Genomic DNA, 19,213 nt, shown 5'->3' on the forward strand with positions numbered 1-19,213 from the left:
GTGTCTGAAATCCATTCTACTGCATTTAGTAACAGTAATTTGCACAGTGCCACCATTATAATGGGGCTTGGGCGCGGCGGCGCAGCAGCACACATCATTCACTTTTCTAATGGAGGGGGGGGTCCGGACCCCAAGAACACCCCCCCCCCTTGGCTACGTCCCTGATTCCAGCCTTACGGATGATTCCACATGCCCTTGGATCACAGGTCTACCTGTATTCTTTAAACATTTCTGGTTAAAGCTTTGCATGAAATATAAATACTGGAAGCTTAAGAGAGTTCTCTACTTGCCCCTGGTGTCTACTGATCATATTTTGATATTATTTAACTAATGTAGCTTGGGTTTGATAGAAAATCCACTAAAATAATTTTGCAATGGAGAGGTATGGCTGTTTTGTTTGGCTCACAGTTTGCACAAAGGTAGTTCCAGATTCTTGCTCTTTCATCTACATCTGAAACAATGCCAGTAACTGGTATGAGGTGGGGTTCTTTGCCTAGTCAAAACAGCATGGAACTAGATTAATCAGACTAATATAGTATAGTATATGTATAATGCTCAAGATGAAAATTCACATGGATGCTCTAAATGAAATAATAATTGTTTTGCAATAGAATGTTTTGCAAATGACATGGTAGAACACATAATAGAGTATCTACATTATGCTCTAGATTTTAGTCTGAATAATGGAGTAGCTCAAGGAAATTATGGTATAAGAACATATAACTCAAAGAAAATTGTGAGACACACAAATCTGTTTTACATTCTTAAAAAAAATCCAGTACTTTATGTCATGCTGAAGAAGATACAAGAAGGAAGTATGCATAAATTTACTTAGTACATTTCAATTTAAGGCCATTCATTCACTATCTTTGAAAACAGGCAAAATGATGGTTTTTTTATGTGAATGTAGCCCACTCAGTCATCTGTCTGAGCTTTAGAAGGGGAATTCTGAAATGCTCTTTGTCAACAGCTTGATATACAGAAGGATAAATACCAATGCTAAGAGAACTACATGAATAAAAAGCACACCAACCAATTAGGAAAGAAAGCAAAAACCCAAGCCTTTAGCATAATCAGTTAACTGGATTCTGAACAAACCTTCTAATCCATAGCTATTTTTTTCCAAATTGTTCTTTAAAAAAATTGGCTGATTCATTGCTATAGTAACCACGTTTTTGAAATCCAAATGTCTAAACAAAACAAGGTGAGTTCAGAATTTAGGGATAAGATAATGATTAAAAGAGTTAAGGATAAAACAAGCAGATTCAGTTATTATGTAATAGTGGTTCAGGCATACCTGAGTTATATGCCATTCAGGATAAGTAACATAATCAGTAAGCTCTTGATTTTTGTATCCTCAGTATTTTTATATGTAAGTTTTACAGAATTTGGGGAAGTAATAAAAATACAATGCAACCAGCAAGACTGCTTTTACAAAATAGAAGTAATAGGAAGTAAGCCCTTTAGATAATAGGAAGCTGCCTTTAGGAAACGTAGGGAAAAGAAACATGAAACCCTCTGAGTTGTATTAGTGAATGATTTAAAGTCTACTGGCACTGAGCAGAGCATAATAATGGAAACAATGTACCTGAACCCAATAATTGGACACTCCTTACAGATGTTGCACTTGGCTTGGTGTTTGGCGGTTTCAGCAGCTGCCACCCTGTGTAAAACTGGCAGCCATACCATAGACTGTGGTTCAAGCCTCATCCAGTCCAGAAAAAGGGCTGCCTCAATTTCAGGCTTGTTATTGGCCTATCAGAAAGGGAGACAAATGAAACAACTCAAGAAAATGTTGCATTACACAAATAAATTGTGCTTTCATTCCTCTAATTTTCTGATACCATTTGCTTCAGTCCTCTTGTTTTCAAATGGTAGAACAATATCACTGCACGATGCTCCCAAACCTGTGTTTGAATTTATGATTACAGGACTCATGGAGATAACACACATGAAGGTACAAGGAATATAGGGGGAAATGAGTGGGTGGGTGGAAGTAGTGTTTAATCCTTTCCACACTTATGGGTTTCCAACTGAACATTTTTCCCAGCTCCTTGCACAATTATTTTCTACCACCTTGCCTGGACTAACATTCTGCTTTTGTGCTTGGGAGCTGAAATCACACATGGATGTTCAACCAAGACTCAGAGGGCAGTATACTGGATAAACACAGCGTCCTGTCCTTTACCTGATCCCTACAACTTTATTCCCGCCTGTCTTACACAAGACAAACACAGCTCTCCAAACACCACATTGAACACTTCTCCCTAATCTCATTTATATTTTGGGTATTTCATAAACATTAATCAACATGGCAACTGTTACTTCTTTTTCATTCCTTCTCCCATGAAATTATTTTTCTTACTACTATACAAACATCTGTTGACATGTCTGTTGCTCTTGGCAATTTTTATTTTAATCCTTCTTGATAGCTGAACTCTTGACATTGCCCTTTTCCTGCTTAAAATCACTAAATCCCAACAAAGACCTGCATTTTGGATCAAGGTCTTTTTTTGCTACGCTGTAGAATTATTCTGTGGACTATGCATTAACTTCGTAATTTTATTTTCCCCCTTTTTCAGTAATAAAAATATTCAGGGTAATAATTCCATTCTATTTTACTTGTTTCTAATGTCTTTTGCAAGCTGTACATGTCTTCTGGGCTTCCTTTACTTCCCTGAAGTCTTTCTTCTTTAATCACTATTAAAGTGATTAAATCTACTTAATCCTGATTTCATATAGGAAAAATAATAATTACATCTTTCATGGTCCCTGAATAGGGTCTTCTAAACCATCTAGAATTTTTTTTAGCCTTCATGTTCATTCCAAATTGTAGACAATTTTCTGTCTCTAAGAAAATGTGACTAGCAGCTGAAAAACTACCACAGTAACTAAATATCAAGATAATAATAATAATAACAATAGTAATAATATCCCGCCTCTTCATATGATTGAGGCAGCTTACACCATAAAGCCAAAAATACAATAAAATAATCCCACTAACCCTTTTCCCAAGATAAAATCTACAATTTACAATAAATCACATTATAAATACAATTAAAGTCATTAATATCAATAAAAAGTCAATATTAACAATATAGATATTTCAATATTGTCAAGAAGGTCAGAAAACAATATTATTAGGTATGGAAGTAAATCTCTACATTGGTTTGCATCAGGAGCTATGGCAATAAGGGACAATCAAAAAATTAATTAACAGAAGGGGTTGGTTTTAATGTTGGTCTTCTGCCACGGCTGCACGGCTTATCTTTTTCTTCCCCATAATGACTCATCGATTAAATCTTTCTAGGCACTGTACAGATTAAAATAGTATGAAATAGAAAACAGTTCATAAACAGTTAAAAGAAAACACACAAAAAGTCTGGCAGATAATATACAAGCATAAGACCACTAAATACATTATAGAATGCAGATACTAAAACGAATGAAAGGTGCATGAGATAAAAACTGAACCATATGGACTGCAATGCACACCAACAGCTTTAAAAGACTGGGAAAACAGTAGATCCCGGAACTATGCCAAAATGGTGGCCAGCAGGCCTAGCTAGGGAGACCATTCCAAAACCTTAGGGACTACCATGGAGAAAACTGCTTTTTCATTTTCACCCTCACAATTTATGATTATAAGACTCATGGAGAAAGGGTTTCAGGGATGACCTCAGGACATGGGCAAGTGCTATACATGCAAAAAAAAAAAAAAAAAAGGAACTGCAACAATTTACAGATGAAAAATGATGGGGAAGGGCATTATAAAGGGCAAAACAAACCCATAATATACTGAATAATGAAAATTATAATCTTAGACCTAATATATTATGTCAACTTTATAAGAAAGATGGAATTCCTTGTTGTTGTTACCTATTTTGACCCCCAAAAGGTCCCCCCAAAAAGCATCCTCAACATATGTGTCAATTTTTTTTGCACTGTGAAAAGTGAGCCTGGTTCACTAGGCAACAACTAGATGGTTGTTAAGAAGCTACATATACTTTTTGAGATGATAGGGTGGACTTAGATGAAAAGCGATCAACTTATCTGGAAGGGAGCAATATACTTTATTGGGAAAGAAGGAAGAATGTAGAAGAACCAGCATTTATTTATTTAATTAATTTTTATGCTGCCTTATCCCTCCAAAAAGGGACCCATGGCGGCTCACAAAATGGTGTACTGGTGTACTGGTTTGAGTTTTGGACAAGGACTCTGGAGACTAGGGTTCAAATCAGAATAAAGCAATGGCAAACCCTTTATGAACAAATCTTGTGGAGAAAACTGTGACAGGTTTACCATAAGGCAGAAATGACTTGAAGGCACACAACAACAATACATACTGCAGGCTGGAGCATTCACGTCAAGCAGATCTGTTAATAAGTATACCATTAGACAGTTCTTTCAAGTAACTAGTAAGCATATCTATTGGCAAGTAAAATATCTACTCACACAAATAGAAAGATTCATAATTAAACTATTCCCAACAATTAGTTCAAATTCCTGAACTGTCTATACTGTTCCGCAGATTGACTTGTGATGTACATCCCAGCAAGTCTTTTGATTCCCCTCATGGAAAAATGTAGTGATCAAGCAAACCTGCTGCTCATACTGCATGGTGTCCTCAGGGTTGATCTATTTGTGTATGTATCTTACTTATGATTTTACTAAGAGTCCTTGTGTGACTGTACCACTTCAGCATCACTGACAACACTGGGAAGTGGCCTCCTGCATAGATGAATATTTCCATCAGCAAGAAGGCTAGGATATCAAGGGTAGCTTTCAGATTACAGAATTATACTCCTATGATTCCACTTTAACTGCCATGGAAATTCTATGTAATCTTGGGATTTGAAGTCAAAGAAGGGGGTATTGTGAATTCTCAGCCAGAAAGCTTTAGTGCCTCACAAAACTACAAACTCCAGGATTCCAATAGATGTTGCTTATAGCAGTGAAAGTGAAATCATATCTCTGTGTAATGTGATATGGAAATGGAAGTTAAATCTAGCCTTCTATCAAAGACATCTGGTTAACATCTCCAATACTTGGCATTATCTTCTAAAATGTAAGAATGACTACTTAACAGCATCAACTGAGTTTCTATTACAGTTAGACCTCCATATTCACAGAATTTTTAATCCATGGATTCAACTATCTACAGCTAGAAAATATTTTTGTAAAATATATAAAATCCAATAAGCAAACCTTGATTTTGCCATTTTATATAAGGGACACCATTTTACTATGCCACTTTATATTAATGGGACTTGAGTATCCATGAATTTTGGTATCCACAGGGGCGGGGGGTCTGGATACCAAGAGCCCACTGTACTTACTGTTATACTGTTGAGAGTTTAGAAGTCTGTACAGGGGTAGTGTGACCCAGTTGGTGCTCTTAGACCTCTCAGCGGCTTTCGATACGATAGATCACAGCATCCTCCTGGACCGCTTGGGGGGATTAGGTATCGGAGGCACTGCATTGCAGTGGTCCCGGTCCTACCTCTCAGGCAGATCCCAGAGGGTGCTGCTTGGGGACAGTAGCTCCAGAAAGAGGGAGCTCCTTTGTGGAGTCCCTCAGGGAGCTATCTTGTCCCCAATGTTGTTTAACATCTATATGAAGCCGCTGGGTGAGATCATACGGAGTTATGGTGCTGGGTGCTATCAGTACGCTGATGACACCCAAATCTATTTCTCCATGTCTCGTTCGTCGGCCTCGAATTCTAATGGCATCTCTTCTCTCAATGAATGTCTTCGGGCGGTAATGGGCTGGATGAGGAAAAACAGATTGAAGCTGAATCCGAACAAGACGGAGGTGCTCACGGTAGCGGCCCCGAAACCAAGAATTGGGTTGCAACCACCAGTCCTGGACGGGGTCACACTCTCCTCTAGTGACTGCGTTCGCAGTCTGGGGGTGCTCCTTGACTCGTCGCTCCTGATGATAGATCAGGTTAATGTGACGGTCAGGAGCGCCTGTTATCAGCTTCGTCTGATACGCCAGCTGTGCCCTTTTCTGGAAGTAAGGGATCTCGAGACAGTTGTGCACGCGCTGGTAACCTCACGCCTTGACTTCTGTAATGTGCTCTACATGGGGCTACCCTTGTGCCTGGTTCGGAAATTACAGCTGGTTCAAAACATGGCAGCCAGGCTTGTGTCAGGAACATCCAGAAGGGACCATATCACTCCGGTTCTGAGGTCCCTCCACTGGCTGCCTATTGGTTTCCGGGCCCAGTACAAGGTGTTGGTTATTACCTTTAAAGCCCTAAATGGCTTGGGTCCAAGCTATCTCAGAGACCGCCTCTTCCCATACAATCCTCCCCGCGCTCTCCGGTCCTCTGGGAGGAACTTGTTGCAGCCTCAAAAATCGAGGCTTGCGGCGACCTCCTGGAGGGCTTTCTCTGTTGTCGCCCCTAGGCTCTGGAACGGCCTGCCGGATAAGATCCGTCAATTAACATCGTTGGACAGCTTCAAAAAGGCTGTCAAGACGGATCTCTTCAGGCAGGCCTTCCCAGACTGAAATATCCTGGCCTCAGGATCTCAGGATTCCCCCCTCCTCAGTAATGTCTCCAAAGCCCCCTTTTCTTTAGAATTGAAGTTGCAGTGGTTTATTGGTTGGTATTATTTTGTTTAATTTATTGTTATTTCAACTAGTTATTGTGGTTTTAAATTAGATATGTTGTTTAATAACTTTTTAAGGGGGGAGGGAAATATATTGTTTTTATGCTGTATGTTATTTTAATGTTGTAAACCGCCCGGATTGGTTCGCCAAAGGGTGGTATATAAATAAAATTTATTATTATTATTATTATTATTATTATTATTATTGTACTGTGCTATCCTACTCATTAAATGTTCATGTAGATTTATCTGCTGTAAATGCACCTCAGACTCTAAAAAATCATTTTTATGCGATCCATACCATCAAAAGGGGGATTCTGTACTGAAATGATGCAGTGTATGCTGCAGGCAGATTAAGAATAAACAGCTCAAAGCAATACCTTTTGTAGTTGCTTTTAATTTACCAGAGCATACACTGGATGAAAAAGTCTTGTAATATCCAGAGATCATTTTAATTTCCCTCTTTCTGCAGATTCATATCAATTCTCTTGACTGCTAATAGTCTTGACTGTTGTTCATTTCAATTTATATAGTGTACAGCATAGAAAAATTCTCCTACATTGAAATACACCAAAACTAGAACAGAAATGCTTTAAAGTCACATTGAGAAAACTTTGTTAGGGTCAAGCAAAAGATGACAAATCACTCTTTAATGTTCTAAGTTGCTATTACAATTTTTAAAATAATCTCTAAACCCAGCCAAATTGCTTCTAAGGGTTTTATAAAGGGAAATAATTCAACAAAATTTATCCAGACAAACAAAAGGAAACTTAAGACTTGTTTCCCTCTAACAACATAGCTCTCTGAAATTGCCACAGCAAAACTGCAAATCATAGGACAAAATTATGTGTTTCCTAGTTCCCAGAAAAAAAACAACCTTGTTATATCTGTGATTTAAATTCAGAGTAGTACCATTTCAAGAGGAAAATAGCTATTCATTATAACTATATGCTACTGTTTTTTTTAAAATTATGCCTTCTAAAATTTTAACACATGCTAAAAATATGACTTATTTACTAATGATATAGTTCATCTGTGGTGGTAACAAAACTGCATCAAATTATCTTAGCCAATAATCAGATGCAAAGACTAAGCAGTAGCTATTTTTAATATGCCAAGTGTTACTATGTTGGCTGTAAATTCTGCCCTTTCCCCTCTACATTCAACTGTCTATTAGAATTCCATATTTCTCCCTTGTTTCAATTTAAAGACATCTACACAGTAATAAATTTTAAATGCAGAATAGCCAACTGGCAAGGCTAAATGATGACCAAAGCAAAGTGCTTGGCTAGCACTTTAGGAACATGAGGAAAGGGACAAATGACCAAAGTTTTGGGTGAAGCCATCAGGTTTGGAAAAACATGGTCACCCTTTGACTTCATCTTATTCCTCACATGAACCTGTCCATGCCCTGAGGTATAGAGGAGAAGACCTTCTCTCAGTCCCATCACTTTCACATGAATGTCTGGGAGGTACACAAGGCAGGGTCTTCTCAGTGGTTGCTCAGAAGCTATAATGGTCTCCTCTTTACTGTCCTTCCACCAGCAGGCAAAGACTTTTAATTTCAACAGGCTTTTGATAGCAATAGGAATGGCAACAGCAAGTACACTGGCTCTCCGTTTTTGCAGGGGATCCATTCTGGACCCTCCCCCTGAAAACGAAGCCTTGTGCATATTCAAGCCTCGTGGATTTGAATGGGACATGTCCCCATGCGCATACCGGGCGCGACATTGGAAATAGCAGAGGTTGCCCCTCCATTGAGGGGCAACTGTACATTTCTATACCGCTTATCTGTGAACTCAGCACTCCCTAAGCAGTTTCCTAATTTCCTAATAATAATTTCAATAACAATAACAATTTCCTAATAACTGGCTAAGCATAACAACTTAATCGAAAATTATAGTTACAGCTGCCTCTCCAAGTTCGCAGACTTGAAATCCATGAACTTGAAAATCCATGGGGGGTGACCACTATTAACCTTAATGGGGCACACTACCCACATCCACGCACCCCGTTCTAGCCTGTGGGGCTTGAATAAGTGCAAGATTTGGAACTGGGGGGGGGGGGGGCGGAATGGATCCCCCATGAGTTTCAAGGGGGGACTGTATTTGCAAGTTGGTATTTAACCCCACAGAAACTCAATAATACAGAGGGGGGGGGGGGAAGGAGATGGTACAAGGGCAGTTACACTGCATGCATGTTGAAATTTATCATTTAGAAGTTCTGACTGCTAATAATTGAACAAAATTAAATTAATATTTGTAGTAGAAACTTCAATGGACCCTATACAGATTGATACTCCCATAATTGGAATTCCAAAATCTGAAATACCCCCAAATCCAAAATTATCCACATGGGGAGCTGGGATAGAGACACCTTTGCTTTCTGATGGTTCAAGTTACATAAACTTTGTTTCAAGCACAAAATTATTAAAAGTATTGTGTATAAAATTACCTTTCAGGCTATGTGTATAAGGTGTATACAAAGCATAAATAAATGTCATGTTTAAAATTGGGTTACATCTCCAAGATATTTCATGCAAATATTCCAAAATACAAAAAAAAAAAAAAAAAAAAAAAAATATCCAAAATCCAAAACATTTCTGCTCGAAAGCATTTTGGATAAGGGAGACTCAACCTGTAGATGTAACTGAGATATTCTGAAGAAAAGGATGTTGCTGGCACTAAGGCCTAAGTACAACACTGTGCTCATATTACCATGCCAATATGACAGGGCTTTCTTTTTTGCTCCTTCCACTTATAACCATTAGAGCCACCTGAAAACGGACTCCAAGGGGTTCCTTAGGTCAGGGGTAGGCAACCTGCGGCCCGCGGGCCGGATGCGGCCCGGCAAGGCCTTGGGACCGGCCCCAGCCCAGTCCTGCCGCCGATTGCCTCCGGGGCCTTTGGGGGGCAATTGTCTATAGAAGCCTCAGAAACATGCATTTATATTAACATTTTTTAAAAAATCAGCAAATTTTTTTCGCATGTCCTCCATTTTTTTTAAAAAAGTGTCTTCCATTTGAAAATTTTGTCCTACATTTGTCCTGGTTTATTTATATATTTAATTTTTTTAAAAAAATTATTTAATTATTTATTTTTTGGCTTCGGCCCCCCAGTTGTCTGAGGGACAGCAACCCGGCCCCCGGCTCAAAAAGATTGCCTACCCCTGCCTTAGGTCTTTGGGGCAGAATCTGAGAGTACACAGAGGTTGCAGGGGGAAAGGAACTCACACTCTCTTGGATTGTACTCTTCTGTCAGCACAATACTGCCCTTAATAATTAATAATTGCATCAAAATTCTAATAGTTCAATACACGGGGAAAAAATAAAGTGGCTTGCTAACATTGAGTGGGACATCAAGATTGGTTATCAGGTAAAATGCATAAAATAAGCATGGTGGGCATGAGTCAGAAAAGACAGATGGAAGGAAAAATAGCATTTCTACAATGTCTTTTACAGCCTCACTATCAAGACCTTTTAAATTAGATTCAATTTTTACACCAATTTTATTTTTATTTCTGCAAGATTTGGTCCGATTACAGAGCCTGGTTTCCACTCCATGTTTTTTCACTAGAACTACAACCACTTGAAAGCAACCTCTCAACAGCATAGTCTCATGGAGGGCATGAACATATATGGCTACATCACAGCTATGGTATGGATCTTCCATTCCCTAGAAATCAATCAAAATCAGAGACTGAACACTATTTGAAAGTGCCTATTTAAGCTGGCATTGAAAAGACAGGGTTCAGCAGGCAAAGATATAAAGTTCCAATTTCTATAAATGTAAAGTTTTCCCCTTGATATGAATAACTGACTGTAGGGGGCGGTGCTCATCTCCATTATCAAGCCAAGGGAGCCTGGGTTGTCTGAAGATGACCGGGGGTCATGTGGCCAGCATTACTGGATGGAATGTTGTTACCTTCCCACAGAAGTGGTAACTATTTATCTATTTACATTTGCATGATTTCAAAATGCTAAGCTGTCAGAAACTGGGACTAGTGATGAGAGCTCACTCTGTCATATAGCATTTGGGCCTCAAACTGCTGTCCTTCTGATCTTGAGATCATCAGAACTGGCATCATAACCACTAAGCCACTGCATCCCATTTTCCAATTACTATACAAATGATATAGTTACTGAACCTTAAGCCATTGTTATTTGCTCTGAAATCTTAGTATGACAGGTGAGAGAGAAGAAAATGAATAAAATAAATGAAAAAAAAAAAACAAAGTGCAAGTTATATTTTGTTTAGGTCATATGAACCTTCATATCTCTCCCTAAACTGATCTTTGCTTCTCCTTTTTAATGTTTGTAACATCTGAGTTATTGAGGATTATATCCATACATTCAGGAAAGAAAAAGTAACTTAAAGGTTGCAGATGTTTTTATTTTTAAAGACCCCATCATTCCATAGGATGGATGGACAGACTATCTATCTTTTGTAGGACTGTTTTCCAACCATTAAGAAGAATATTGCAAGCACTACTCCTCTGAGCACATGCATATTGATAGAGTAATATTCTTACCCACCCACGACTTACATTGAAAACTAAGAAGATTTCCTGCCCAACCCCATTCCCAACCCTTGTTATCTCTTGGTATGGCAAACATCACATTTCTGTGCTACCATGTAAGACTGACAAGATTCTAGACAGGGAACTCAACCTGTAAGAGACTAGGAGTACAGATATGGATACATAGCTGTTGCTCACACCTTCTCTTCCCCACCCCCTCTTGTTTCCCATGACTTTTACTCCCATACAATTTATCTCTGTTCTTAGTAAAAAATATGTATGAAGACTTGGGTGCTCTCTCCCGCCCCAAAATGATAATATTCAAAGAGAAGAAAAGAATGAATCAATTGCTACAGACAATCAACATAAATAAAACAATCCATCTTGCACTAAGGTTTCCAACAATGCAAATACATAATTACTACACTTCAAATAACTGCAAAATAACAACTGATGAAATGCCACTTAAAATATACATCAGTATCATAAAATAAAAGCAGCAACTACAAAAAAGGAACAAACAAATTAAAACAGCTGGCACAAGAAACCGTAGAAAGCTGTGTGTACAGAGAAGGGAGAACATTGAGAAATACATAGGCTTAAATCCTACGGTTACTCCTGACTAGAGATGACCCACTGATTCCATGGTGTTTACCTATGTGTTGGTTCACTATTCAACTGACTAAATGGGCTTGCTACCCTACCCCTGGAATAAAGAGACCAGACACAAGATATATGGGATAAAAACAGGGCCATTTATTGACCTATTTATTAAGTTCTTAACAGAACTGCAACTAGTATCATAAGCAAAACAAATGTGGGAGATAGGGACGCTCCATACTGGTGTCTTACTGCAGACTACATCTGCAGCTTATGAAGGACAATAACACCTGGGCCCTCAACGACAGTCCATAAATTGGGTTGCCATTGGACAGCCTGCATAAGGAAGCCAAGCAAGAAGTCCCCCTTCCCAATCTGCGAAGATTAAAGTTGGGGTATACTTTCCAGCCAGACCCAAGGTCCATTCCTTTCAGCCACCTCGCAGGTCGCAAGGCCTGTAGAGGTGCTTCCAGAAATTTTCCTAACACCAGTAGGGTGTCCAAGGTGCTCGCCAAGATCACATCCAAAGATTTATGCAAAATATAAATAAATACATCCAATTAGAATCAACAAATTTCAAGCCAAATCATGTATTATTGTGAAACCACCTCAGTCAATCTCCCTTATGCCACTCGAAACAGTGTGGGGTAGGTGAAAAACCCCATGGAAAAAGGGGGAAATTCCTACCCGGCCCCTAGGCGACCAAGTGAAACTTCACACTATACTAGCAGCAGGTGGGTGGGTCAACGGTTAATCCAGGAATGAGACACCTAGGGGATGACAGGCAAAGCATGCCCTTAACCACACACCCCTACAGCCTCATGCCATGGCAAGCCTCCATGGCATGATTTAACTGCCTTGGTCTCCACCAGTAGGAGGGCAGCAAAAAACCCATCCCAGCTCCACAGCCTCCGGCGTGAAGAGGGGTGGGATGGCTACTCTTCTAGTTCGACCTAAACAACAGATTCCAGTCATGGTCTCTCGGATCGTCAAATGTTTTACATACCTATCTAGCACTTGAAACTGGCAGAATGAATTGCTAACTTCTGAGTTCACTGGCAGTCAACACAGCTGTTGCAAAATAGATATAATATATATGTGCCTCTTACGGTATTGCATCATACCATAGGAGCTATTAAACCATCTTTGCAGGACAGGTCTAGACAGAGTAGCTCATATAAAACATGTGAATAAACAGCACTTCTGATGATTGCCCAATCCTGTTTTTCAAGTAGGAAGATGAATCAAGAATAATCACTGGCTGAATACCTATATATTGGACAACTCAAAGCATCAAACCCAAGGAAACCCACCTCTCATAAGCATCATGACTCATCTACATTATCCACATTGTTCAGATTCAGCTATAGGCGGGATACAAACTGCCAAATAGTACGTCATCAATACCTACTAGGGTTAGGAAGGGGCGGTGCTTCCGCACCCCCCTAACCCTAATACGTATTGAATACGTACAAGATGGCGGCGCCCTGTTCATACGGGCGCAGCCATCTTGACGTATCGGACGCTGAGCGTCCGTAAGCGTCGCGTCCTTTGTGACGTAGCGAGTGCGCCCCTGGCGCCTCGCTACGTCGCAAACGCGACTCCAAAAGAAGCTCCATTTTGGAGCTTCTTTTTTGCTCCGCGCGGGAGCCGCGCGGTTTGGCTGCTGCAGCTCCCGCACGGAGCAAACGGCAGCGGCGGGGGAGCACCGCAAAGCGGCGGTTTGTATCCCGCCTTAGTATACTTACTCCTTTGACCACTGCCTCCTCCTGATACTAGTTTAAGGGCTAGACATAGTTAAATAAACACCTAGCTGGTAAATTATGTATACTGTTGGTCTCCATCAGCTTCAAATGGATCTCACACAGATTTGCACAGATACTGAAATAAACAGTGCTTTGGGAAAACACAGTATAATTTCTATAAGCTGAGCGTGCATCTCCAAGTGACTTACAGAAAAAATTGTTGAACCAATGCAGTGCTCTCTCTTCTTAATCAGTGCTCCAAACAAGCAAACAAAATAGAACAGCACAGAATGTTAAACACTACTGAAAGACAGGGGCCTGGGGAGCATTTATTTGCCAACCTCTAGATAATAAAGCCAGCCTGAAAGCTCAACTGAAATGACTAGAGAATATATCCAGAAATATCCAAATCTAAAATGCAACTAAGTAACTAGTTTACTTTCCAAAATTAGCTGGGGAATGGTGGAGGAATGGAGACTAAACTATAAGCAAACACAGTGAAAGAGTCTGTTGAACATGCTTACTGCTGAAATAGTACAGTGCGCCCGTGTCATACGTGGGCACATTATACGCTGCTTTCAGCATACACTGAAAGCAGTGCCAGAAGAAGCAGCACTGTGCGCCGGAAGAAACAATGGCCTGTGTGCCCGTGGCAAGCGTGCGCTGCCGCAAGCATGAGCCCCATTACTTGTAATGGGGCTCGAGCATATGTGCTACTTCTTTTACACCGGGGGGGGGGGGGGTCCGGAATGGATCCCCCACATAAAAGAAGGGTGCCCTGTGTAAAAGTTAAACCCAAGTTTAACTTTATTTACAGGAGTCAAACTTTTTGCCACATGAGTTAATCTGTAACTGCCTTTGCACTTCTCTTATATCAGAGGTTTCATGTAAATTCTGCATGGACAGCACATCCTTCCCTTATGTGGGGATCCATTTTGGACCCCCCCCCCCCACGTAAAGGAAAAAACACATACGCTCAAGCCTCATTAGAAGTAATGGGGCTCGTGCCTGTGGCGCGCCCCATTACTTCTTCCAGGGTGCGAGAGGAGTTTTTTCAACATGGCTTCCAACGTATACTGGAAGCCATGTATGGTGCGCCCACCTAAAATGCGGGTGTCACCTGAGGACTTCTCCTGAACTACAAAGGGTTAAGCTGGGAGGAGGTACATGCTGAGAGATGACATCACATGCTAATGAGCCGTGACATCATAGCTGATGTAAGGTCTAACTGACCAATCTGAGAGTAGGACCGGGAAGATTCAAGAACATTCCCTGAGGAATCTATAAAAATCCCCCTGGGCCATGCGGCCATCGTCTCTCCCTTTGTTCTCTCCTGGGGGGAACCAGATGGTGTCTCTTGGAGTCTGGGAGACACAGACTCAGGGGAATGCAGGTCGAGAGGCAAAGGGCCCTCCCTGCATCCAGGAACTCAAAAGGACTGCAAATCCCATCACTGTGTGAGTACTTAGGAAACATGTTAGCTCAGTGCGTTTTAGGCCTTTTGTTATTTTCAACAATGGCTTGTGTAGAATGAACTCTATAACTATGTTCTTTGACCTGCAAGGCAAGGGGGCTTTGCAAGAGTGATATAAATTCTTTCTATCCTATTCTATCCCTTTTAAAAATAAACTTCTTTCTTAAAAAGCATTTGCTGTCTCTCTCTGCTCCTGTACACGTGCCTTAACTCTGTTACTGATTGCTCTGGGTTAGTACAGAAAGAAACTAGATCTCTCTCCCAAGCAATTCCCAGTGTGGGCTTGGGAAACATAGTTCATTGAATTCACTGGGTGGTGGCAGCTTAGGAAAAGGACCTCAAGGGATTGTATTCCGCTCAGCAGGGGAGTGGGAAATGGAGACCTAGGAGATCCTAGAAGGGAAAGCGTGACAAGAGGGGACTCCCTAGGAGTAAAGGGCCCCGCACAGGGCGCCAAGGGCTCCAGGGAAAGGCTCCCCTCCAGTCATTACAGCGGGTGTCCTGTATATAATGACAAACAGTGGCAGTAGCCAGGCCCTTTATATCTTAACCTGATGGCTTCCATTTCCAAGAATCTTCCTCTAGATAGATGCTATCATAAAATGGTGGTTAGAGAATACTGTCATGTAGCCTAGTGCAAAGAATTATTTGAAAATCAGGGGATGGAGGTTTTAGTCCATGGGCCAAGCCTGCTTCCCCTCCCAACCAGAAAGGCAACAGCAATGTCAATAGCAATAGCAAGTACATTTCTATACCACTTATCAGTGAACTAGCACTCTTTAAGCAGTTTACAATGTGTAAGCCAATTGCCCCCGACAAGCTGGGTACTCATTTTACCAATCTACAGAAGGCTGAGTGCACCTTGGAACCCTGCCTAGGATTGAATTTACAACTCTGTGGCTACAGTGCTGTGCAAATCTACAGCGCTATATAATTAATTAATTAATTAATAATACTAAATGCAGAACTGGGATTTTACTACTGCACCACTAAGGCTCCAGAAAGGGAAGCAGGATAGGAAATTTTTATAATCTCTGGACAGTAGTTGGATCCTTGGGGTCACCTGGCATTCCAAACCAAAGAAATTTCCTGCTGCTGGTGAATATGAACAACTATTTTATTTTTCAGAATGAAAAGAAGGTTTAATGGAAGAATAAAAGAAAAACGGAGAAAAAGATGTGAAAACATACAACCTCAAGAAGGAAACTGCCCTGGATTTTCAATTTGTGTAGAGCTTGTGTAGGTAAACATGACTTGCCCAAGTGTCCCCTGCTTACAAAGGGGCCTGTAGCCTCACAAAAGATGGAGACATATTGGAATGCAAAGGAAGTATCTTTTTGTGTTGCAAATGGCTTTTATATTTCCTGGATTTTGAGAATCTCCCAGATGCCACATGGCCAGAAGGAGGAGGTGCCAATCTGCAAGATATGCCCCTCCATACCATCTTAACTAAGAAGAGAAACAGCAAAATGCAGGCCTATGACTAACATCTTCAACTTTTCTCCCCTGTTTGGTTTGTAACATCTTGCCTGATGAAGAAGCCAGTGAAGCTTCGAAAGCTTGCAACATATCTATTGTGCATATTGGTTGGCCAATAAAGGTATCACTGTTTGGTGGATTTTTGATATGACTTGCCCAAGTGGGTTTTCATGGCTGAGCAGAAGCTTGAATCCTTGTCTCCTAGAGTCTTAATCTGACACTCAAACCACAAGACCACACTGTCTTTCTCTTGTTATGGTTGTCATAAACAGTGCTTCTCAAATAGTGGGGCGGGCCCCCCAGGGGGGGCGCAAGGCTCCATAAAGGGGGGCATTTTATCGACAAATGATACTATTTACAGTCGCGCGGGGGGCGCGAAATGTTTTCTTCTTCCTAGGGGGGGGGCATGACAGAAAATAATTGAGAACCACTGTCATAGGATAATATCACTCATTCTGCATAGCACAAGACTTAGCAGTTCTTTAATTTAAGCAGTATGAAGAGAAATCTGAAGACAGCTAAAAACAGTGAGGGCATTTGATGAGGATACAGACATACCTATTGGCATGCAGCAATAACTCAAAGCAAGTGGTATACAAGGTTCTTCTGTATCCTCAAATGCACCATAAATCACATAGAAAAGTGTTTTATCATGCACCTTATGGTTCAACTTTTGAAATGTTAACTTGAGGAGGAAGCCATATACAAAGGACTCTTTTGCTTCTTCCCTCCACTCACTCCATTTCCATATTAAAAAGACAAAAGATATGCTTTTGTATTGTGAATTGCCTTAAACAGACTCTTCTTAACTTTTTTTTACTAAACAAACAGTGCTTAAGGGAATAGAATTCAGAGACATAAGTGTGCTTAAGGGAGGAAGAGATGTATGCCATCAAACAATGAAATGAAGTCTATTGATTCTGCTCTGAAATGTTAATTCTGGCCCTTCAGTTTACTAAGCTGTTTTCATCTCTCAACACAGACCTTTGTCTTGAATACCTCTAAACATACATTGCCGGAACTACTGTTGTCATTCACTATCAATTTTGCTAACAGCTGTGGAAAACATAGTACATAGGCCTACTGCTGAGACAGTGAATTCAAACAGAAAAATCAGAACTTAGGTCACCTTTAGATCTAGTAGGAGCTAACAAATTAACATTATTTTTCTTGATGGACCCCACTGCCACCTTTGATCTCTCAGAGGGCAGCTAAGAGAAAAACTGCTCTCCTAGGATGGTGATGATAAACAAGAGGGCAAAGCTCTTCCTCCTTTAATTGTTGTGCAGAAGAGAACATTTAACCAGTGCAGCTACACCTGTTAACTTCTTTTTAGCCTTATGCCCTGAGTTCATCCTTTCTCCAGGGACTCTGCAGTCCAAGTTTCTGGATTATTAGAACAAGGGTGGGCAAAGTGTGGCTTTGTGTGTGGCCTTTAAAGGCGCTTTTTGTGGTCCTCAATTCCAGACTCCAGAGACCATCACTTTTCTTGCTGGGGGGAAAAAAGAGAAACAAAAAAGGACTCATGGGAAAAATAATCTAGGTTGTAGGCCACTTCCAATTTTTCAAACTCAGAAGTAAACCTTCACTCTGTGCATTCCTGGCAGTCTGTGAAGCTCTGGAGGGTCCCAGGGCCCACCACAGTTGTTCACCCTAACACACAAACAAACACACACACTCTCACACACCATTTTTATTTGGTAAGATTTTGGAGATGCAAGTATCAAATGTTTCCTGCTAATCATGCTACTGACTGTACTATTTTAGTACTGCTTTAAAAAACAAGAACAACCATCTTTTACAGTGGAAAACATCACAGTAACAGATTTGATTCCCACCACCATTTTCAGAAATAATTCTTTCATTTTAAGGGGTGTCTATTCTAAACAGGGTATAGAGTTGTAGAAAAGGCTGTCCTATACTAACTGCCTTTCCAAAAAAATATTATAACAACAATTAAGAATACTTTGCTCCCATGTTTATTTCTTCTGCATTGAAATTTATGTACAGTCCAAGCCCCATTAACTGCCAAGGATAGCTTCCCAGACTTATATGGATAATGAAAACCACAGATAATGGTGAACACTCTATGTAGTTTATCACACTTGGGAGATCCCACTGAAAAATGGGATTTAAACTAGATTTGAATATTTTTAAAAACCGCAAATGCAGGAAGTTTATTACACTAATGACCCACAAAGTGAAATAATGCAAAGTTAGACTGGAGGTAAAGCAGAGAAAATCGGCAGCTTTTTACTTTTCGAACTTGCCGCAAGTAAAAAGCTGCCGTTTTTCTCTGCTTTACCTCCAGTTTAACTTTGTGTTATTTCACCTTAACAGCAATGTCGTCTGATTGGCGGGTTTTTAAAATTTAAATCTAGTTTAAATCCCGTTTTTCAGCGAGATCTTCCAGAGTCTACTAAACAGACTCCCCCCCTTATGCAGGCAAGTGAAACTCTGTTTGCTCATCCTACAAATATGGGGGGGGGGGGGTTGGGCTGTATTGGAAACAAAAAATCAAACAGGAGAAAAATGAGCAAACTTACAAACTGAAAACAGCTCCTAACACTTGGCTCAATGTTGCTGCCACCAAAAGAGGCGACTTCACCCAATTGCCTGGGAATCTGGATAGAGTCATGAAGGAGGAGGCCCAGACGGCGCTGGTCACAGAATCCAGTGGGACTTGCTACTTGCTTGAATAGATCTGGAGGCAGGAATACAAAACAGGATAAGCAATAAAAGAGATGGAAACTATGCAAAAAGAAATTTGCTTTCAAAG

At 40.5% G+C, this 19,213-nt stretch overlaps 1 protein-coding gene across 10 annotated transcripts in view; it reads right to left on the bottom strand.

The window, feature by feature from the left end:
• Window positions 1–19,213, bottom strand: part of LOC149319486 (dystrophin-like) — a 1,434,671-nt gene that overhangs the window by 45,171 nt on the left and 1,370,287 nt on the right. For all 10 annotated transcript variants that reach the window (XM_089511816.1, XM_089511819.1, XM_089511811.1 and 7 more), the window contains 2 exons: window positions 18,981–19,138; window positions 1,589–1,755 (listed from right to left, as the gene is read on the bottom strand). In XM_089511816.1, the coding sequence (XP_089367942.1) occupies window positions 1,589–1,755; window positions 18,981–19,138 (325 nt within the window). The remainder of the gene's footprint in view (window positions 1–1,588; window positions 1,756–18,980; window positions 19,139–19,213) is intronic.

This window comes from Sceloporus occidentalis, unplaced genomic scaffold, assembly GCF_023333645.1.
Source record: "Sceloporus occidentalis isolate IW3139 unplaced genomic scaffold, rSceOcc1.0.p SCAF_2, whole genome shotgun sequence".
NCBI lineage: Eukaryota > Metazoa > Chordata > Lepidosauria > Squamata > Phrynosomatidae > Sceloporus > Sceloporus occidentalis.